The sequence below is a fragment of the Vanderwaltozyma polyspora genome, genomic scaffold, assembly GCF_000150035.1.
Source record: "Vanderwaltozyma polyspora DSM 70294 KpolScaffold505 genomic scaffold, whole genome shotgun sequence".
NCBI classification, from domain to species: Eukaryota; Fungi; Ascomycota; class Saccharomycetes; order Saccharomycetales; family Saccharomycetaceae; genus Vanderwaltozyma; species Vanderwaltozyma polyspora.
In genome coordinates this window covers 52515-74505 of record NW_001834643.1, presented here as the reverse complement: position 1 = coordinate 74505, position 21991 = coordinate 52515, and the positions used below count along the sequence as shown (strand labels likewise).

Below are 21991 nucleotides of genomic sequence, written 5' to 3'. Positions count from 1 at the left end.
TATCTTCAAGTCTATATTATGAATAGTTTTAAAAGTGAGCTGCTTATTTACCACTTCTAACGTAGTACATGTATGCCTTTTGATGAACTGGAAGACCATAAGGAGAGATAACTTCTGAGTGACCTGGACGAGCAACTGGATCTCTTAAATAAACAGCATGGCATGTCTTAAACGAAACCTCAATATGGTGTGGTAGGATTGCAAAAGGAGCTAAGAAAGGTCTTGGCTTCCATGGTGTAAAATATGGTTTATTTGGATTTTTACGACCATAAACATGCTTCTGCTCTGGTAAGTTGATTGCCCTTCTTGCTTTTAATTCATTTTCACCTAGTTCGACTGGATTGATTGGTTTATGAAGAGACAAAGATTCTACCCATTTTTCATCATATGGTAATGTATCAGAATTCAAGTCCTCTTTTTTCAATTGGTAAGAATCTCTTACGGATGTAGTATAAGATTTTGTAATTTCAGTCAAATGTTTCTTACCAGATCTAATGGATAACTTGGCACTATCGGTCATATCTTTCTTTGCATCAGCAGAAGGCGACATTAACTCTGATACTAATGTTTTCAATTCTGTTGCCTTTTTGCCCTTAATTTCGTCGTTTTTAATTAAACCTGATTTTGAAAATTCTTGGAAACAAGAAAAAACTTTGGTAGCAAGCTTTCCATCTCTTTTAACAACAGATTTAAAATCATTTTCTGTTAATGATTCCAATTCCTTATTACTTTGGGCTTGAACCTCGAGAATTTTACTCAAAATAGTTTCTGGAGTACATGTTTTAACTTCGCTTAATTCTTCAGTTTCGATATTTTTTCTATACTCTTTTAGCATAGATAAAAACTTCTGTTTTTCAGGATCAGAATCAGGCAATTCCTTCCATTTTTTAATTTTAGTTTCCCAAACTAATCTTGGATTTTTCTTAGCTCTATCTACATAGTTGTTCCATGAAGCGATTTGAATTTTATCTATTTTCAAACCTTCTAATAAACTTGGCTTTTTATAGCCTAAGGCTTTTAAAACCATTTCAGGTTTGACATTAAACATATCACCAGGTTTTAAAGTATAACCAGGATGCTTAACCTTGGTTCCATTAACGTATACATTTCCATGTATAATAAATTGACGAGCCTGTCTGATAGAAGACGCAAACATAGATCTAAACAACGCAAAATCCAATCGTTTTTCTAGAACAGAATATGTTTGTAATAAAAATGGAGTTTCTTGAACAGCACTACCACGTAAAGAGGCATCCAACTGAGCTACAGAATCCAATTTAGATTGAAACATCGACTGCCATCTACCTTCTCTAATATGTTCACCATGGTATGATCTAGTTTCTTGTTTAGCAGTCCACTTTTGCTGATACAAATTTTTGTTTCTAAAGTTAACTTGTCCTTTTTTATACAAATTGAACAAATTGAACTTGTTAAACGAAGCACGTATACGGCCTCTTGCCAGAGAGTTTAGCAAAGTACCTTTCCTTGGCATAGTTGATCTCTGATTCTGCTATCTTGTGTTGCTATTTTGATTATTAATTATATGACCTTAAATAATATCTTCCTTCAATAGGGTATAATATTAGTAAATTAACTTAATGAAGAAACACAACCAAAACTTCAATCGATCTTCAATAAATTGGAACAAGGCAAATAAGTAACTGCTAATCAACTAGAGAGTTCACCAATGTTGCATAGACCCTTTAAAAACAGGATTAATAGCAATAAAACTATGATTTCAACTAATGTTATTATGTATCTTAAGAGTTTTATATAAATTTTCAAATTTTTCACTACCAGAATTGATTGAATTCGATATTACTTCGAGTGTTAATTATGTGGTGTAGAGGTGTAGCCATCAACAGTTTATGAGATTAAGTCGAAGCTTATAGCTCAATACAGGCAAGATTCAGATGGTTCAATTGCCATTAATACCAATTGAATATGTAGTTTTATCAATTGAATATAGAGCATGGTATGTTTTTGGATATATATATATATTTTAAGTACATTGATTTCAGATACTTTCCCGTTTATGCTTCCAAGATTCGAAAGCTGCTCACAAGAAACGGATCACGTGAACAATCATATGAAATGGACCGACCGAATCATAAAGGTTAAAGTGAAGTATAGAATTTATATCAGATAAGAACCCATCTCATCGAGGAAGAAGGAGGTAGATTAACGGCAAGGTCCTGTCTCAGTTGTTCTCAAGTTAAATATTATTGGCTTTCAACTTATATTACTTTTGCCATAGGCCCGAATCTTGTCTTTACACTGGAAGAAACGATATATAACTTGGATTAAAAGTGAACTAATCAGATTAATATATCAGATAATATATTGTGAACAATGGCTGTTGATTGGAGCATAGTTGATCAGATCAGGCTATTCAGATGGGTATCTGAATTTAAGCCTGCTGGAATTGATAAACATTTCAATATGATATGTATTTTGGAAAGAATGAACAATCCTGATAAGTATCCTGTAATAACGTTACAGAAAGAACAATTCAAGCATAGCAAAAAGTTTACTTCTGAAGATATAAAGAGTAAATTGAAGATGTACTATGACTTAGACAAGCTAGATGAGTTAGAATACAAGAATTCTAAATCTGAAACTGATGAAAAGAATAAAGATGTTGATAAAAATTATTCAGAATACAATCAAAGGTTCACACAACAACGTGATTTTGGTTTACCATGGGATGAATATGGTGAACTAATGTTGGCTAACGCTAGAAATGGTGTAGACGAATCTGGTGAGGATGAAGAGCATCTTAAAAGTACAAGAGCAATGCAAGTAAAAGCAAATATATCAAAGTCCAGTTACGAGAAAGTGGAGCAAACTGTGAAGGATACCAAGAAAATAGCAAACATAGATTCTAGGGGCAAAGAACACATGAAGCTAAACGATTCAATAGTAAAGAAGACAAGAGACGTTCAAGAAGATGGAAATGATACAGTTAAGGAGATTGAAAAAAGTTCCAAAAAGGTTACTACAGAAGAGAAAACACCAGAGGCACCAAAATCCCTGGAATTAATACCTAGTCAGTTAGAATCTGAAAAACTAACTTCTGTAGAGGCAGTATCTCAAGAAACAGTTTCCGACAAAATAGTGTCTGAAGAAATAGCTTCTGAAGAGGAAACCACTGAAAAATCAGTTTTCGAAGTGCCATTATTGGACGAATTTACATCTGAACAATCTAATGTCAAAGATTCTGTTTCTAAAAAAGCAGTACCTGAAGAGCCAGTACCTGAAGAGCCAGAAACTGAAGAGCCAGAAACTGAAGAGCCAGAAACTGAAGAGCCAGCAACTGAAGAATCAGTATCCGAAGAGCCAGAAACCGAAGAGCCAATAACTGAAGAGCCAGAAACCGAAGAGCCCGCAACTGAAGAACCAGTATCTGAAGAGGCAGTATCTGAGGAACCGGTATCTGAAGGGGCAGTAACTGAAGAACCGGTGTCTAACGAATCAGTAACTGAAGAACCGTTGTCTAAAGAACCAGTAACTGAAGAACCAGTACTTGAAGAATTAGAATACAAGACAGAACCGGAAAATTCTGAACCAATAACACCTGAGGAAGAAACTACCGATCAAGCTTCAACATCTAAAGTAAATACCGAATTGTCTGAACAATCTGATCAATCAGGACAATCTGAGCTACCTGAAGATATAATTAACAAGGAAAAAGAAGAATCTGAAGTAAATGTAGAAGAGATAACAAAATCACCTATTAAAGAGGAATTTGAAAAGAACGAAAAGGTAGAAGCAGAACAAACAAAAATAGAACAAGAACCCAAAATAGAGGAAGAAAATGATAGCATGGTGATGGAACAAGCAGAAGAAGAAGAAGAAGAAGAAGAAGAAGAAGAAGGAGAAGAAGGAGAAGAAGGAGAAGAAGGAGAAGAAGTCAGCAAGTCTATTGAAACTAGAAGATCCACAAGATCTGGTAGAAATATTAAGGTAAGCGTAACAAAGGGTGATGATTCAGGTGTCATTAAAGAAGAAATCATAGAAGAAAAGAAAACAACAGGTGAAGCGCCAGATGAGATAGAAGCACAAGAAGAAGTGATAGAGGATGATGAATCAAAGGAGTCAGCGGAGGATAAATTGGCTAATGAACCTATGGCTAAAAGAACAAGACAGTTGTCAAATAGTGCAACTATGCAAGAAAAGTTCTCAAAAAAGAAGAGGAAGAAAAACGATACTCCAATTGCCAAGAGAACTAGCTCCAGAGTTTCAGAACGATTAAGGAACAGGAATAATCATTAAATGTTTGGACAAAGGTAGTCCACAACTATTGTAATTAATTGTAATGATATATAATATATAGATCTATATAATGAATAGATCAATGTCATGAGTAGATTAAAATATAGGTATGGATACTATATAGATTGACCAAAGGTAAAGTACTGTTTGACAACCTAAGGGAAAGAATGAAGGGGTCTAAAATAGATCAAAAAAACATCAAGTAAAATAGAAGAAGAAACATATAAAATGGTCAATTGGGTATATTACCATCTATTCGTACTGAAATTCTAGCATTTAGCATATCAGATTAAGTTAAAAACTAATTAGAAAGATATAAACATATATTTAAAATATATTCAATAACAGATAAATAACAAAGTTATGTATCTAGTTGACCTTCAATAATTCGACATCGAAGATCAAAGTAGCATCAGGTGGAATCAAACCTGGGAAACCACGAGGACCATAAGCGTAAGCACCTGGAATAGTCAATCTAGCCTTTTCACCTACAGACAATTTTGGAATAGCAGCATCCCAACCTTTAATGACTTGACCAACACCAATGTTACATTGGAATGGGGAACCTCTGTCAACGGAAGAATCAAATTTTTGACCGTTTTCTAAAGTACCAGTGTAATGAATGGTGACTAAATCACCAGCTTTTGGGAAAGTAGCACCATCACCTGGAGACAATCTGTCAATTTTAACGTTACCTTCAATGACTTCAGACATTGTATTAAATAATTATATATATATAGTGAGTAGTATAGATATATTGCTATACTTCTTGATCCTTAAATTGGAAACTCAAAATTCAAAATTTAAAATTTAAAAACCAAAAAATGAAACCAAATTTAAATTAAATCAAGGAAAGCAACTCAAATTGAACTTAAAACCAAAACTTTAAGTTGAATTGAACTGAGATTAATATAACTTTTACGAGAATAAGATATATATAATTTCGAATTATTGAAAAATTGCAAAACTTAGTTAGAAAAGTGCATATTCCTTTAAAGTTTCTTAGAGCTTCTCTTAGTCTCGGAAAAACTTCAAGATGGTGAAGTTAGTGATGATGATGAAATAGTTAATTACTGCACGACCAAAAGTAAGCCATTGACCAGTTGATGCCTGTATGTTGAGTAGAAGTTATGATAGAAGAGGTACCATTTTAAATGAATTAGAGTTTGCATGTTAACTGGTCTTTAAAAAACGTTTATTAATTTGTCTTTTGATTTGAGGTCAGGTACTGTATGTGTGGCCATAAGGAAAAGGGCTAAATATATAGATATATATATATATATATATAGGTATATGTTTCTATTATTTCAGTATCTGTATCCGTAGATTTATACGTATTACATGTCGAGGTGTCTCATAAATCTGTAGATATATATGTTGAGGTTCTGTTTTAAAGAGGCTAACAGTGATAATGCACTTGTCATAGAGTGAAGTGTGATAAATATTAATCTACGTTATTAGCCACTTCAGCCAATATCTTGATTTCTTTTAGAAAAACATTGATAGTAATTTATTCTATATCTTTCTTATTCTGTCTCAGCCCTTTGGTAAACGTAATCCTAGTCATATTATTGAATTACGGTTATACTGTATTGCAACTTATCAGGTAGTGTTTCAATCTCTATCAGCTGGTGTCAATCTGATGGTTTTTACATAATGAACTATTATAAGGGCGCTATCATCATTATCAGCCTTATTTCCAATTACTATTACGAAATTTCGTTAGATGCAAGAGCGAAAGAATGAGGTGGGAAGTAATCTCCGTGCATATATATAGATATATATATTTTTTAGTAATATTTGTATTACAATGATCAATTTTTCTAAGCATCTTCTTTTATTTAACGTATTTCAAATTATTTAATTAATGTAATTGTTGAATATAGTTTAACCATCTTACTTTAATTTGTCTCCACTGCCTTTTTTGGGTTGTAGTTCACAAGTTTCGAATTAGTTCTAGTCATTTCAAAACGACTGTTACCTGGATTTGTAGACATTTTCAATATAATCAATGCATACGAAAAACGTATAAAAGTATAGACTTCAACTATTGTTTCTTTTTGCGTGATTGAAATTAATATAGGAAGGGCAATATGGTCAGTTAAAAAGATATACAAGAAGTGACAGCAATACAGTTTATGTTAGAGATAAGTGGTAGAAGTTTATTGGAATGCTCATCTCTCCCATTTTTTTTACTTAAAGATAAAAACTATTTCTTATTTTTAACTCTGGTACAGTTTATGATATGAAGTTAAAGATTTTATTACTTTTGTCAGAACTAAGAACTCTGTCCTCCATCAACTGACATTTACAATGAATTTCCAGTCACTAAAAGAAATAATTACCAAAGCTTGTAAAATTTTAGTTAAGGCTAATTTTTGATTCAGTCATCATATAGAATAAGAAATGTATGAGTAATTTATATTCTATTTTAAGTTACTTTTCAAGAAAAATGAAGGGTATACGTTCTATTACAAAAATCAATTCCTACCACTGTTACCATCGTTTCTTGTTCACTACTAATTCGATCACCCACAATAATTACTTCTCAATATAGCCTATTTTACATTATTTCACATATCTTCTTCCTGAACAGGCTGTGGTTAGGAGAAACCTTCAGAATAGTGGTGGAAATAATTATTAAGACCGTAACTATGTTTAAACATATTTGCTAACAGGAAACGTATCAAAATTGATCATTGTATATAGTCTGTTAATCATTTTTCTTTTTTAAAACTTAAATTGTTACTTTTTCAATAACTTTTGAATTTAACCTAGTGTGACATTCTCTTGAAGTTACTAGTATGGATCCCATTTTTTAATTATTTCTTTTCTGTTATTAGCACCCATATCGAAGGATATAGGATCAAACTGAATCTATTCTTTTCTTTCTTGTCATACATTATTTATTCCTCGTTATACTGTTGATTGATTTGTCACAGTTCAAAAGAAACGAGAAATGGACAAACGATAACCTGGATAATGTATTTCGATCTATTCAGATTGATATTTCTTTTATGTTGGTGATCTGTAAACAATTTATTTCAAATTAATTTAAAACTTTCATATAAATACCAGTTTTAACTGATCTTAATGGATATTAAAATTTTTCTATTTCTCATCTAAATTATTATTTAAATAATTCTTATACTACAAGTTTGAACCCTAAAAGGACCACACTAAGTCTTCGCTTACATTTTTATAATATACATTTATATCAAAATGAAATTATCAACTGCTACATTCGTTTTAGCTGCTGCTACTTTGGGTACCTCTACCAAATTATTTCCAAATTCAACTGACATCATTTCAGAAATTGAATATTCTGAGCCTTTCTTCATAAAGTTTGCAAACGGTACATTATCTGACATCTTAGATTACTTTGAAAATAATGATATAGTAAACTTTGTTGAGTACGAAATCAATTCCGGTAACCTACCAATAACATTTGGCGGTGACACTTCTTCTATCTTCAACATTAATGACATCGAATCCTTACTATCCCAAGAATTCAGATTATCCAGCTTAGGTCAACTTCTGAATACCGCTAATGAAACTGCCGATAACTTTTACGGTAAAGGTTACTCCATTTCTGGTGGTCTACTTAACTTCAAGGGTTTGAACAACTGGACTATCAATCTAAATGGTCCTAACTTGAACATCAACCTTCCAGGTAGTACTTTCACTACCACTACAGGTTTGATGCCAGTTGTATTAAGTGCTGTTACGCAAGATGGTACTACTTTATCTAATTTCCCAAATACTCCTGTATCTGCAAATGTTAAGAGGGAAGAACCGGTTTCAAATATAACTTCTTCTGAGATTCAGAATACCACTTCTACAGTTCCTATTACTACTTCTTCATTCCACTCTTATGTCAACAGTACAGGTTTTGAAACTGCCACCAGTGTTCCTTCTGCTATCCAAAGTTCTATTTCTCGTAACCATACAAATGGTACTCGTCCATCAACTATTTCCTCTAACTTTGAAGGTTTTGCCCTAAGAAACGATGTTTCTTGTGGCTCTTTGATGGGCTGTGTTGCTGTAGCTTTATTGCTAATTTAGTTACAATGATGGACTAGAGAAACTTATATAATTTTATGTGACGTTTTAATGTAAAGATCAGTTATTTATTCTTAAAATATATAAACTTTTTTTTTGCAATCTTTCAATTTTTAATAGAATGTTTGTTTTTTTTTCAAATTATTTGAATCTAGACGTTTTTTAACTCATTTATGATATTCTCAATTAAGTTTCTTCATCAGTTACCAAGTCTCATAATACAAGATTGAAACAAGATCCTCTCCTGCCCTTCATCCTTAATATCTTTAAGTTTCAATTTAGACATGCAACAATATCAATATTAATAAAATAAGCATATCAATCAAATAAGGAGATGATATATCGTCAGTGGTTTCAATAGTTTCCATGGAAAATATCTTAAACAGTTGATAATCTTTATTAGGTCTTCTTGATCTAATTATTTTTGTATGGGCAATTTTGTAGTAACCGCAATAAATTGAACTTTTACCGTGCAGAAAATTAATAGTAGTATAGAGCAGTCTATGTAGTGGTGGTTATTACAAATATTTGAAATGATATTACTAACAAGATGTCTTTACCACTTACAGTATCAAAGAAGGGATAAGGAAGTGTAGGAAAAACAGTTGAGATTAATTGCAATTAATTGACCCCAACTACATCAGTTCCACCGTTATTTGGCAATAATGTGAGTCTTATAGGCATTGCAATTTTTGAAGTCAGCTAAGAAAAATACTGTATCGAATTGACGCAATTTGTCAATTAAACAGTGGACAAAAAAAATAAAATGTATATATAATCGTATTAAAATTAAACTATTCAAATTTCTGGTAGATACATCCAAATTTTGACTGTTGTTATTAATAAATGTATGAGATTAAAATTAGAAAATTGTTTAATAAATAGATAAATACCACTTTTAGCTATCATAAAAATGATAAAAAAGGGAAATAAATGAGAATGTTTTCAAAACAAAAATACAAAGTTTTAAAATGACTTATATTTTAGGTTTCTAGTTAGAAAAGGTAGCAACATATTTTTCACCAGAGTTCTTACCTTCCTTGATATCTTCCAACATAGTTGGGATGTCTTCCAAACCATTCTTGAAGACTTTAACAGGAATGTGACGAATTTCACCATCATTAATCTTTGGGTTAATGAAGTTAACAAAGTCGACAGCAGCCTTTCTGTAACCTGGGTTAGCTGGCATGGTAATAGTACCAAATGGAACTTCTTTACCAGCAGCCAAGTACAACATGGTACCAGTGACCTTAACATTATCTCTTCTCAAAGATTCTTCAACAGTTTCAATATCCATAGTAACTAATTGCATGACAGTGGCTTCTTCTTTATCAGCAGCACATTGATAAATTTGGTTCAAAGTTTGTGGGTTAGAAACACCGTCAATCAAGTGTTGGATGTTGTTGTATTTAGCTTTGATTTGGTCAATAACATCTTCATCATGGTAGTCGAAAACTTCATCAGCACCGTAGGATTTCAAGGTAGCTTCATGCTTCTTAGAGGCAACAGCAATAATTTTAGTGTAACCATTCAACTTCTTAGCCAATTGAATCAATGGTTGACCAATAGCAGTGGCACCACCCCAGATCAACAATGGGAAATCATGTTGAGGAGTAGCTGGTTCCCATTCCATTTTGTTACCAAAATGTAAAGTTAAAACAACACCGGCAGTAGTCAAAGAGACAGGTAAAGTGACAGCACCTTCCATAGAAGTAACTGGACCTTCTGGTAAATCAGAATCAGATAACTTAATATCCTTAGATGGAGTGTAAGCAGTTAGAGTATCGACAGCAACGTATTCAGCAAAGGCACCATTGGTTGGGAATCTGACAGAGGAACCATGGACGAAACCATAAATCAAATCACCTACAGCATAATCAGTAACATTTGGACCTAACTTAACAATTCTACCAGCAACATCACAACCAACAATAGAACCTTGTGGACCTATTTTGTAAGAAATGTGTTTCCAATCAGTTGGGTTAGCAGCGACAGCGATAGTCTTAACTAAAGCAAAACCATCTTCTAATTCAGGTAATGGAACATCAGATTTAACGACAGCATTGTCACCTTCGATGACGACAGCCTTCATGGTTTTTGGTAATTCAGTTTGAGCAACCATTTTTTCTTGTGTTTTGGAGTTTTGTTCAGTTTCTTGAGTCTTCTTTGAGTCTACAGCCTTAGTAGTTTTAGTTTCCTTCTTGGAATTGTTTTTCCAGAAAGCTAATTTCTTGATAAATGACATTATTAAAATTTATTGATAGTTTATATATGATTCAATTGACGAGAAATAAAGGATGAAATACAAAATCTCACACACGGTATTATTAATTATTAATTATTAATTCTGAATATTGCAAAAATAAAAATATGGGGAGTAGTTCCCTTAAGAAGAATGTATTGATCGATTAGGTAATACTTTTCGTAAAAAATATCTCAGTATTAAAAGTTTAACACTATTAATAAGGTATTTTCTTTATTGGATGGGGATAAAGTGAAGAATTGTATATAGTGATAATACTATTATTATAGATACAGAAACTTCAGTGGAACTTGATACTCTTTTAGTAGGATAGATATCTTTTTCCAGTATATAATTTGATTATACTAAAATAAGTATTATAAATTGAATCTAATGTCTAAGAATATTACGGAGGAAACCAAAAAAAATATATATTTAATTAATAAGCGATGATGACAAATTCGAAATTTGAAATTTAAGTGAAAACGAAATGAGAGAATGAAAAATTGTTTCGAAAGTAAATTTGAATAAAATGAAAATTAAATTGTAATGGATTTGAAGAAAGTATTAAATTTACGAAATGGTATAAGATTGATTAGAAATGAATTTGGTTTATGAGGAAATAGGGGAAATTGGTGTTGTTTAAGTATTTTCAATTGAATAACAAACATGATGAATGATGGCAATGAAAAAATAACAAGAAAAAAAAAACAGACTAAAAATATCAATAACAATAACAAAAACAAAAACAATTGTTCTTGAATTGCTGGAGCCTGTAGATAATGTAATGCAATGCAGTGCCATGTACTTATTTTAATTTGGTTAATCCAATTAATTGAGTTGTTCAATAATTGCTGGAGCAAACAAGGTCATAGTAACCTTTGATTGGTGCTTAGAATTTGAAATAGATATATACTCAAGTCAAACAATGAACTGATGTAATGTATATGATTTTTGAGGAACACTGAACTACTTACTTACATTTGATTGTATTGGATTTAATTAGATTAACAAATAATAGTATTTTCAAATATACTGCGATGCTAATGGGCAAAGCAGAATGTATTTAAGTGTCATACTAAACCCACCCATTTCTTTCGCGCTCTCTCTCTCTATTGACACCTGAATGTACAACAATGAATATAATGCCTTTCTTGAAATACAACAGGAAACTGTTACAGATTAATTGATATTATTATTCTGAATATAATTCCATATCTTGCAAACAAAGACACGAAATGGATGAACAGGATAGCCATCGACAATTATTTTGGTTTGTAATTGTACAGTAGCATAACCACTGTTGTCGTTGCTGTTGCTTTGTATGTTTTACTTTTAAAATGAATTCTTTCTCTTAGCTTCTTATTGTTTCCATGCGAACGCAAGTTATTCACAGATAGATGCAAGAATAAATGTTTCAAATAAAGCACAATACAATTGTAGTTCTAATTTGCAATTGTTTGCCCTAAAAAATCTTGGTACATTTAATTATTAATTACAAAGCAGGTAAACAATAATTTATGTAGGCGTATGTATGATGACGTTGCGCCTCTAATGATTTCTGCAATAGCAAGAAAATTATTGTTCTTAACCATTCTTGAAATATTGTTGTCATTGCAATTTGTTATCGCCATTTGTCATTGTTGTTGTCAAGATGGCAAGACAAGGCAATTGGAATTTAAAAAATCCAGCAAACATCGGGTTAGAAATATAACCAATTGTAGAGTACAGTACAGTATAGTGCATTATTTTATTGCTTCTCCAAATATAACAAACAAGCTACGTGACAATTGGTATAGTATAACATTAGAAAGTGTTAATAGATGTTAATAGGGTTTAGATCGTGATGGAATGAATATGTTGCACTATAGAGCATTCATTGCATAATATAGGCATTTGATGATCTCTAACAGTCAATAGGAAAGACAAATATATGAATATATATATATATAACATCCGTACATACCATAATCAATATTTTTTCCCACGCAACGAAAACTTCTATAGAGCAACTGCTATTGACCCACTCTTCCCACCACACAGAGACAAATAGAATCGATGATGTATTTCTTTACATGCACAACTAATATTAATTTTCCATGTAACAACATCCACGTCCACGTCTCATTAACACTGAGAGATAGATAGATGAATACTGAAATGAAAGATTAGTATATAGAGAAGCAACTAGTTGTATTAGGGTAAAACCAGACAGTGGAACTGTTTTGTAAAATAGGCAGCAGGGAAGGTGATTTTTACAACAACAAGAAATAAAGAACACTACTACAATTGACATTACACTTAAATAAAACAGTAGATACCAGCTGAATTGAATGAACTATTTCAAACTCCGACCAGCTGAGCTGCTATAGAGAACGCTTAGAGAGTACACTCTCTATTGAAATTGTATCTTGTATTTATAATCTACTAATTGAAAAGCTGTTTGAGTATGCTGCTTAGTTCTTCTGTTGATATATATGTTTCTATATAAAGTATCCAGTTTACCATATATATATGCTATTAGTAGCTAGTGAATGTAAAGCTAGGGCGTTAATTAATTCGGGTAACGCCGATATATGTTCAAGTGTCCAAGTGGATGTTGAAAAGGAAATGGAAATGGAAATCGAAAAGGCAGGCACGTGATTTGATTACCCTCCCCACAAAGTCACATGATGCAATGATCATTAGAAACGGAATATGATTGATTCGTAAACAACGATGCCTATTTTTACTATCCTTCTTTGAGAGATTACCCTGCCAAGTTTTTCACCAAAAAAAATTATCACCATTTCGATCAATTTTAGAGCTATGAACAAGAAAGACTAAGAAACTTTCGAAATGGTTTGATAAAGTACAACAGCTCACCAGTTAAAAATTGATTTAATCTAGTACAATTGTATTAACCTGTATTATTAAGTGGCATTACTGAAGGATTTCTTGATTTATATAATATTCTTGATTTATATGATATTCTTGGTTACAAGTATTTCAACTTGGTTTCTTTTGAGATAAGTGAATTGATATAAAAAAATTATCTTTTATTCAAGATAAAAGGAAGAATAAATTAATTAAAGGTTATACTATAATCGAAGAATAAAATATACATTTCATCTTTGAGTTTAAGGGTTTAACAATAGCACATATATAAATAGTAATAGATTAGAAATGGTTGAATTAACTGAAATTAAAGAAGAAGAAGTCCAAACTTCCCAACAACAACAAGTTCCAATTGTAGAAACTGTAGTTCCTAAATCAAAACAAGACTCTGAAGATCTATCTGATGATGAATATGATAGTGAATTCGATGACGATTTTAACGAAAATGAAACTTTTTGGGAAAGAATCTCTGCTTTAAAAGATATCATCCCTCCAAAACAAAGACAAAATTTTTCAAATTTTGTTAACGGTACAAATAGATTATTTAAATCAATTGTTAATAAATCTGGTAGTTTCACCTGGGCCATCACTACAAGTGCTCTATTATTAGGGGGTCCTCTTTCTTTGTCAATTTTGGCAGAACACCATTAATTGAAATGGAAAAAAGTTTCGATTTACAACAGATGCTAATGATATTCTAGCTAAGGGTGATTCTCCTGCTTCCGCTTCGATTTAATTCAGAGCCACAGTTGAAGATTTTTGAAATTATCAATGGTATAATCGATAAATTATTATAAAAACTAAAGCTAAAAAAAAAAAAGAAAAAAAACAAGAATAATTATAATAATATGGAAGAACCAAAAATTCATTTAATATACTTTCCACACACCTTGACAATACGTTGAATGGACTAGAGAATTTCTTCATCACAAGAACAATAATACTTTGAAAAAAAATGATTGAAATAGCACTCCCTTTTCCCTTCCATCTCCTTGGATATAATGATAATCTAATATGGGTTTCTAATGAAATTTCGCTTGTATATATATACACATTTATGTACCTATCTTTGAGAAAAATGATTGATGTATAATTATATTCAATATAATCATATTGAACCTTTTAATATTATTGATTTTAATATTTATATAAAAGTCATAATATTTATATAAAAGTTATAATATATATATGTTTCATTTACATGTACCTAACATTGTAGAGACAACACCTAATAATTGGTCATTTTCACAAGCGGCTGCTACTCTTTCTTTATCATTTAACTGTTTATTAACTTGGTTTTCACTTTGATGTGTGCCTTTTTTTAATATAATATTAATCCTAAACCTTGGTGGTAAAGCTCTCTCCAATCGTACTCTGATACCAAGTCCTATTAATGTAGCTAATGAACAATGGGTGATTGTAGGTGTTATCCTAACAATAACTTCAGAAATTTCATCCCTATTCCCGTTATCAATAACTTCAATATCGTCAATGTTAACAATAGCAAGCTGGCCTAAAGTTAAAGGATGCTCTGGATCAGATATATGTGCTATTAAATCATATATCTCCTGTGCATCAATCTGATCAAAATCTTCATCATCAAATGATTCAATTGATTCATCATCTTCGGTCAAATCAGGTGTATCATGATGATGTAAGGCAAATAATTTATCTAATAGATCAATATTTTGTAGAACTTGGGATTGTGAAGAATTATCCATTCTCAGTAGCATCTTCTTTCTATCTAAATATGAATTAGAACCGGTAGTATTGAAAAGTAATTCATTATCCTCATCCTTTCTTGTAGGCAATTGTGTATCATCTAACACCTCTGGATTCTCATTAATATATTCAGACATCTTGGAAATTTTTAATCTCTTTGACAACAAACAAATAGCAAAATCAAGATGGACTAATTGTATCCAAAAACCTATTTATCAACAGTAATTAAATATAATCTGTCAGAACAACCTCATCTGATTAATTAATGCACTTTTTTATATTTTTCAATCTTACTAATAATATTCAGATAGCTTAAAGAAAGCTCCGAAATGACGATAAAGCACACTTGAATATATAAGAACTATCATAAACTAAGCGAGTATTTATAGTTGTACAGGGGCTCAAAAGGTCACAAGTATCTAAGATAAGTAAATGAAGGCTTATACAATTAATGAAATTGAATTGAACTCAGAAGAAAAATAGTTGAATTATTTGGACTATCTCTGAGGTCGACAGCCTAATTAATTTCAAAGATCATTTTGAAGCATTCAAATATATACATATGGAATTTCATGGCAGAGATAAAGATTAAAGTATTGGATATTACAAAGGTATCCGGCTACCTTTAAAGTGAATGTTTGCAAATGGTAGTGTTTGTTAAGTTTGATTATAATGATGCTGGAAACACCACTTTTATAGGATGACACAATTTCTATCCACAAAATCTTTTCAAAAAGAGCTCTAATATCGATATAAATGGGGCAGTTCCTCTTAATATTGATATTTATTTCGAATTTTAGAAGGCTTAAGTATCCATAATTGAAGCAACGAGAAGTAATAATATCATTCGCTAATATTTACATCATGACTGACAATTATTCAAAATTCAACCTTGGCAATATAATTAAAAAAGTTAGATCGTTGCCCTTAAATGTATCCAAAGACCTATATGGATACAATTTAGATATTTCCCAAATTACATCTAATATAATGGTTTGTTCTTATCCAGTAACTAAATACCCAAAATTAATTTATCGTAATAGTTTAGGAGATTTAATAAATTATTTAAATACAAATCATGGTGAAAATAGATGGAAGATTTATAATTTAAAAGTTGAAATGGATGACATGGATTATACTGATGCAGATTTATTAAAATACACTAATTCATATGATTATTATGATATATTTTCTGAAGAAACCTGTGTCAATAATTCTTTGAGAAATGACAATAATAAACAACTTCAAACTAACGTGCCTGTTATAAATAATTTAAAACTGAAAGATATTTTGCTGCGTAGAGGTTGGTTAGATCATTGTCCACCACCCTTTATTGTAATGCAAGAAATTATAGAAGATATCCATTTTCATCTTAGTAGACATAAATCGAACGTCGCTGTCATTCATTGCAAAATGGGAAAAGGAAGGTCTGGTACAATTGTAATAGCATATTTAATGAAATATTTAGAAAATTCATTGGATCAAAGCAAAGATATATTTATGAAGGGTAGATTTAAACTTGGGATTAGCAAAGGGGTCACTATATGGTCACAATTACGATATCTAAGATATCATGAAATATTTCTAAAATATGATTTGGACACTCAAAAGAGAATACTACGACAACTGAAGAATAATATTGGAAATATAAGGTTTCATTTACAGACAATTGAATTAGTAAATCCAATTTCATTTATTCAAATGCAAAGCCATTCGTGTGTTGCAAAGGTAAAAGTTCAAACTTATAAATCTGGATTGAGTTCACTAAAGACACTTGCTTCGATGTCATCAGAAAAACAGGTTATAGAAAATAATAAAGAAAAAATTACTATAGTATGTCCTGTTATCCTCAGTAATGACATTACCGATATCAAGATAAAGATAGGGATTAAGATTCAGGAAGTTGAAGGAGGAAAATATTATTGTCAGAAAACATCAGATCTAACTAATAATCTTACAAACGGGATGACATTTGCCAATTTTTGGTTTAACATATACTGGGAATCTATCAGAGGAGTTAAAAATGACATTTCAAGTACATTCTCAATGGAACAGTTGAAATACCAACAGTCTCTTGGACAAGAGTATGAAATGCAGGTGCATTGGGATAAATTCGATGGAACTAAAGGCACAAGGCACAAAGGGTTAAAATTATTTGATTCTATGAATATTAAATGGAAAATTAAATGAATATGATATTGGAAAGGGTGAATGAAATCGGATGATTGGATTATATATGAATACAGAAGAAGTAAACTAAACTAATAATTTGTAATTATTTACAAGCAATGTGTATATGATTTTTTTAAAAAACCTAGTTGTATGGTAATAATTTTCTTAAACGAGAAACATGAGTAGTGTGAGCGTAAGTTCTTCCTGATAAATGTTTCAATGAACGCTGAGACCAGCCTACATTACCATGTTGTCTACCTGATTTACCTCTCTTAAATGTATCTAAACTTTTAATGAATTTCCATCTTTTAGCAGTACCTTTATGAGTCTTCATTAATGATCTTGTAATTTGTAGGATGGAGATTTTAGAATTGAAAAGGCCTGTATTGATCCCGAACATTATGTATGAAGGTACTGATGTGTCTGATGTTCTAGTGGTTGTAGATGGGTAGATCCATCAATGAAGAATAGATATTTATTTAGTAAGTATATAGGCATTATAAGTGTCTCTTGTTATATAGAGCTTCGAAAAATTGTACCAACCAAGAATAAGATAGTGTGAGAAGAAATGAAATCTGAAGGGGAAAAAAACATGCATAGATAATGTTAAATCACGTGAGTATCAGGGTAATCGATAAAATATTGAAAGTAACTAAATAGATAGCATGAAGTGTGGGATAACAATTATAGACAGGGTATATATATATTTATTTAAGAATACATTTAATTATTTACATATATTAAACAAAATCGAAATTATAAGAGAAACCAAAAAGACAAACAATAGAGGGTAGAGATAATGCGTGGCTATACCTTCCTATCATATCATTCCCATTGGGATCTATCTTGTCTTCTTGCTCTCAGCCATTGTTTCTTACATTCCCTATAGGCATCGAAATAAGCTCTACATTTACTTTTATCATAGTTATTTCGATCCAGGCAATTGAAACTCATCTGAGCGGATTCTTGACAGGGATCATAGTACTGAGATGTCTCCTTTGTTATGAATCTGTATTTCGCTAAGGTACTTTCTGGATTATCAGGATAGAATTTCAAATCTTTTTTATCATCTTTATTAGCGAAATCTACTTTTGATTTATCTGTCTCTAAAGTTGAATCTAAAGCAGAAGGACTATCTAGTTTATCTTTAGATTCTTTAGACATTAGTGTGGGGTTCTAACAAAATAAAATTTGTTGAGTATGCAAATGCAATATGGATATAGTATGAACAACAGAGGGCGAAACCGTTGTTGTGTGAATCGATTTATACAAGTATAGATAGATAGATATCCATAAGTGTATTAGTAGTTTCAAAAAATGTATTGATCTGTCTCTCTTCTCTCTTCTCTCTTCTCTCTTCTCTCTTCTCTCAGTGTGTCTCTGTCTTTTCTTTGCATTGAAATGCATGATATATTCATGTCAATAGTATCTAAACCAGACTGTGAACTGGAGAAATACGAGAGGGTAACAGTTGAGAAATGTGTACCATGTGATAATCACATGACTTTTCTTTCTCTCTCTCTTTCTTTTTTAGTATTTTTCCATCTGACTATCTCGGCCAAATGCAGTATCGCGAATAGCTAATTGCTCCATTACTCCGGGAGGAAACAAAATAACTAAAAAACAAAAAAATACCACAAGAAGTATTAATCATCGCTAGTAGATCTCTCCTTTTCTTCTCTTTCCCACCCATCAGCACCACCCGGGAAGAAGAAGAGATAGCAAAGAATCGTATATATGTCTGTTTGCGACCTTACAGTAAGCAAGATAAAAGAAACACAGAAGGTTTAGGCAGGCAGGTGGCATGATGCATCCTTGGCAGAAAAAAAGGGGACAGAGGATAGCAGTCTGTCCCCTTTTTTTTCTGTGGCTGTTCTCTCTCTACTTCTTCATGTTGCAAGTGCGTGTGTGTTTTCTTTATAGTAACAGTCCCTCTATCAATGGCGGCTAAAAGGGGTGAAATGGGTGACTCAAGAACAAGAACAGCAGCAAAAAAATACCGCGTCCGTGTGTTTCTTCCTCTTTCCCCCGGGGAAATCGAGCCAGAGCGTCAGTCATTTCCGTTTGCTTCCCTTTCTCTCGGGAGGCACTCCTAGGGTCTTCTCCCTATCTACCATCTTGCCCTCGTTCGACCTGACATCCGCTCATACAAGTATCGCTATCGCTCTCGCACATAACAGAAACATTTTGAGAAACACCGAAAATCGGGCCTGCGTGTTATGGGCTCTCCCGCCTCCCTCCCCCCGGATGGTTCAATGGACAAAAGAAAGAATGTCTGACTATCAGCGTCGTGACTGTGTCCGTGACTGTGATTGCGACTGCAACTGCGACTGCCATCTCCTAATATACGAACTGGAGTGAAAGGACCCCCCCCCCCCCCACGACGCTGACGGAGTTAATACTCCACGTCCACGATCTATCTATCCTATCCCATCTATCTTTATGCTCCGTCCATCGCAATCTATCGCAATCTATTATATTCTATTCCATTCTATTCCACAACCTAGCACCCAAATCCAAATCCAAATCCAAATCCAAATCACATCCCTATTATTACTTTCATGATCTTCTTTACAAGAACTGAGATATATAAGGACACTCTATTTCCTGCTATCCATTAAACAAATATTTTCATCAATTGTCGATTCTATTTGTGCATTTCAATTTAGACTATACCTATTTTACTATAATTTTTTTTCGTTTTGCATTTTGTCCTACCCTTTATTTTATATTTCTTTTTTGCTTTTGATTAGTCTATACAGTCTACCAAGATTGGTATAATATATCTATCAGAGTTAAAACTATATTCTATATCTGTAATTCACAGCTTTATAGTTCTAGTTTTTTATTTTATTTTATTTTACACAATCTTTTACCCCCCCCCCCCCCCTTTGAACTTTAAACCAAATTCAATTGAACTGAATTAAACTACATTGAATCAAATTTATTAAAAAATCAAAAATGGTCAAAATTAGTTTGGATAACGTTAAATTAATGGTGGATACCAACGAAAACAAACCAAGATTCTCCCCTTATTCAAACACAAAAGTTAATGATATCTTATCTATTGAATGTTTGAAATTCATTGTTCTATTACATAGAACCTTCAATGCAAGAAGAAAACTACTATTGTCAAATAGACAAATCTTACAAAAAAAATTGGATTCTGGGGTTTACCAAATGGACTTCTTGGAAGAAACTGAATACATCAGAAATGATCCAAATTGGACAGGTCCAACTTCAATTGCTCCAGGTTTGATCGACAGATCTGTAGAAATCACAGGTCCTCCTTTAAGAAACATGTTGATAAATGCTTTGAACGCAGAATATGTCAATACTTATATGTGTGATTTCGAAGATTCTTTATCTCCAACTTGGGAAAATATTATCTATGGTCAAGTGAATTTATTCGATGCTATCAGAAATAGTATTGATTTTAAAACAGTAAATGGTAAACAATACGCTTTAAAAGATGACATAAGAAATTTACCTACTTTGATCATTAGACCAAGAGGTTGGCATATGGTCGAAAAACATTTATACATTGACGATGAACCAATTAGTGCTTCAATCTTCGATTTCGGTGTTTTCTTCTTCAACAATGCTCATAAATTATTGGAAATTGGTAAAGGTCCATACTTCTATCTACCAAAAATGGAACACCACCTAGAGGCAAAATTATGGAACGACATCTTTAACGTTGCTCAAGATTACTTGAACATCCCAAGAGGTACCATTAGAGCAACCGTTTTAATTGAAACTTTACCTGCTGCATTCCAAATGGAAGAAATTATCTACCAATTAAGAAATCATTCTTCAGGTTTGAACTGTGGTCGTTGGGATTACATCTTCTCTACAATTAAAAGATTGAGAAACTTGCCACAACATATTTTACCAGATAGAGATCAAGTCACCATGACATCTCCATTCATGGATGCCTATGTTAAAAGATTGATCAATACCTGTCACCGTCGTGGTGTTCACGCTATGGGTGGTATGGCAGCACAAATTCCAATTAAAAATGATGTCAAGGCAAATGAATTGGCAATGCAAAAAGTTCGTAATGATAAAATCAGAGAATTGACTAACGGTCATGATGGTTCTTGGGTTGCTCATCCTGCTTTGGCTCCAATCTGTCATGAAATTTTTGTTAATATGGGTACTCCAAATCAAATTCATTACATTCCAGACGTTCAATTGCCAACAGCAAAGGATTTAACAAATACAAATATTGTTAATGCTGCAGTTACAACACATGGTATCAGACAAAACTTAGATATTGGTTTACAATATATGGAAGCTTGGTTAAGAGGTTCTGGTTGTGTACCAATTAATAGTTTAATGGAGGATGCTGCTACTGCAGAAGTATCACGTTGTCAATTGCATCAATGGGTTAAACACTCTGTTGTTTTAAGTGACACTGGTGAAACAGTAACTCCAGATTTGACTGCAAGAATTTTGAAAGAACAAGTGCAAGCATTGAGTGCAAAGAGTCCTGTCGGTAACCAAAACAAATATGAATTAGCTGCAAAATATTTCTTGCCAGAAATTACAGGGGAATCATTTAGTGAATTTTTAACTACTTTGTTATATGATGAAATTGTTACTCAACAATCACCAATTGATTTAAGCAAATTATAA

At 32.2% G+C, this 21991-nt stretch overlaps 11 protein-coding genes across 11 annotated transcripts; 5 read left to right on the top strand and 6 right to left on the bottom strand.

Moving 5' to 3' along the window:
* Positions 1-43: 43 nt before the first annotated feature.
* Positions 44-1492, bottom strand: NAM9 (mitochondrial 37S ribosomal protein uS4m; the record flags this gene model as incomplete). Its single annotated transcript, XM_001644060.1, has 1 exon — positions 44-1492. The coding sequence occupies one exon, from the start codon at positions 1490-1492 to the stop codon at positions 44-46; it is 1449 nt and encodes a 482-aa protein (XP_001644110.1).
* An 860-nt stretch (positions 1493-2352) lies between these two features.
* Positions 2353-4275, top strand: EAF7 (Eaf7p; the record flags this gene model as incomplete). Its single annotated transcript, XM_001644059.1, has 1 exon — positions 2353-4275. The coding sequence occupies one exon, from the start codon at positions 2353-2355 to the stop codon at positions 4273-4275; it is 1923 nt and encodes a 640-aa protein (XP_001644109.1).
* A 369-nt stretch (positions 4276-4644) lies between these two features.
* On the bottom strand, positions 4645-4989 carry FPR1 (peptidylprolyl isomerase FPR1; the record flags this gene model as incomplete). Its single annotated transcript, XM_001644058.1, has 1 exon — positions 4645-4989. One exon carries the CDS (start codon positions 4987-4989, stop codon positions 4645-4647), a length of 345 nt encoding a protein of 114 aa, XP_001644108.1.
* Positions 4990-7497: 2508 nt separating this feature from the next.
* On the top strand, positions 7498-8340 carry Kpol_505p26 (uncharacterized protein; the record flags this gene model as incomplete). The annotated part of the gene is made up of 1 exon (XM_001644057.1): positions 7498-8340. One exon carries the CDS (start codon positions 7498-7500, stop codon positions 8338-8340), a length of 843 nt encoding a protein of 280 aa, XP_001644107.1.
* A 988-nt stretch (positions 8341-9328) lies between these two features.
* On the bottom strand, positions 9329-10582 carry Kpol_505p25 (uncharacterized protein; the record flags this gene model as incomplete). The annotated part of the gene is made up of 1 exon (XM_001644056.1): positions 9329-10582. One exon carries the CDS (start codon positions 10580-10582, stop codon positions 9329-9331), a length of 1254 nt encoding a protein of 417 aa, XP_001644106.1.
* Positions 10583-13744: 3162 nt separating this feature from the next.
* On the top strand, positions 13745-14107 carry TOM22 (Tom22p; the record flags this gene model as incomplete). Its single annotated transcript, XM_001644055.1, has 1 exon — positions 13745-14107. One exon carries the CDS (start codon positions 13745-13747, stop codon positions 14105-14107), a length of 363 nt encoding a protein of 120 aa, XP_001644105.1.
* A 542-nt stretch (positions 14108-14649) lies between these two features.
* CIA2 (iron-sulfur cluster assembly protein CIA2) lies at positions 14650-15315 on the bottom strand (the record flags this gene model as incomplete). Its single annotated transcript, XM_001644054.1, has 1 exon — positions 14650-15315. The coding sequence occupies one exon, from the start codon at positions 15313-15315 to the stop codon at positions 14650-14652; it is 666 nt and encodes a 221-aa protein (XP_001644104.1).
* A 727-nt stretch (positions 15316-16042) lies between these two features.
* Positions 16043-17368, top strand: TEP1 (putative phosphatidylinositol-3,4,5-trisphosphate 3-phosphatase; the record flags this gene model as incomplete). The annotated part of the gene is made up of 1 exon (XM_001644053.1): positions 16043-17368. One exon carries the CDS (start codon positions 16043-16045, stop codon positions 17366-17368), a length of 1326 nt encoding a protein of 441 aa, XP_001644103.1.
* Positions 17369-17492: 124 nt separating this feature from the next.
* Positions 17493-17750, bottom strand: MRP35 (mitochondrial 54S ribosomal protein bL35m; the record flags this gene model as incomplete). The annotated part of the gene is made up of 1 exon (XM_001644052.1): positions 17493-17750. One exon carries the CDS (start codon positions 17748-17750, stop codon positions 17493-17495), a length of 258 nt encoding a protein of 85 aa, XP_001644102.1.
* A 425-nt stretch (positions 17751-18175) lies between these two features.
* COX23 (Cox23p) lies at positions 18176-18514 on the bottom strand (the record flags this gene model as incomplete). Its single annotated transcript, XM_001644051.1, has 1 exon — positions 18176-18514. One exon carries the CDS (start codon positions 18512-18514, stop codon positions 18176-18178), a length of 339 nt encoding a protein of 112 aa, XP_001644101.1.
* Positions 18515-20311: 1797 nt separating this feature from the next.
* Positions 20312-21991, top strand: MLS1 (malate synthase MLS1; the record flags this gene model as incomplete). Its single annotated transcript, XM_001644050.1, has 1 exon — positions 20312-21991. The coding sequence occupies one exon, from the start codon at positions 20312-20314 to the stop codon at positions 21989-21991; it is 1680 nt and encodes a 559-aa protein (XP_001644100.1).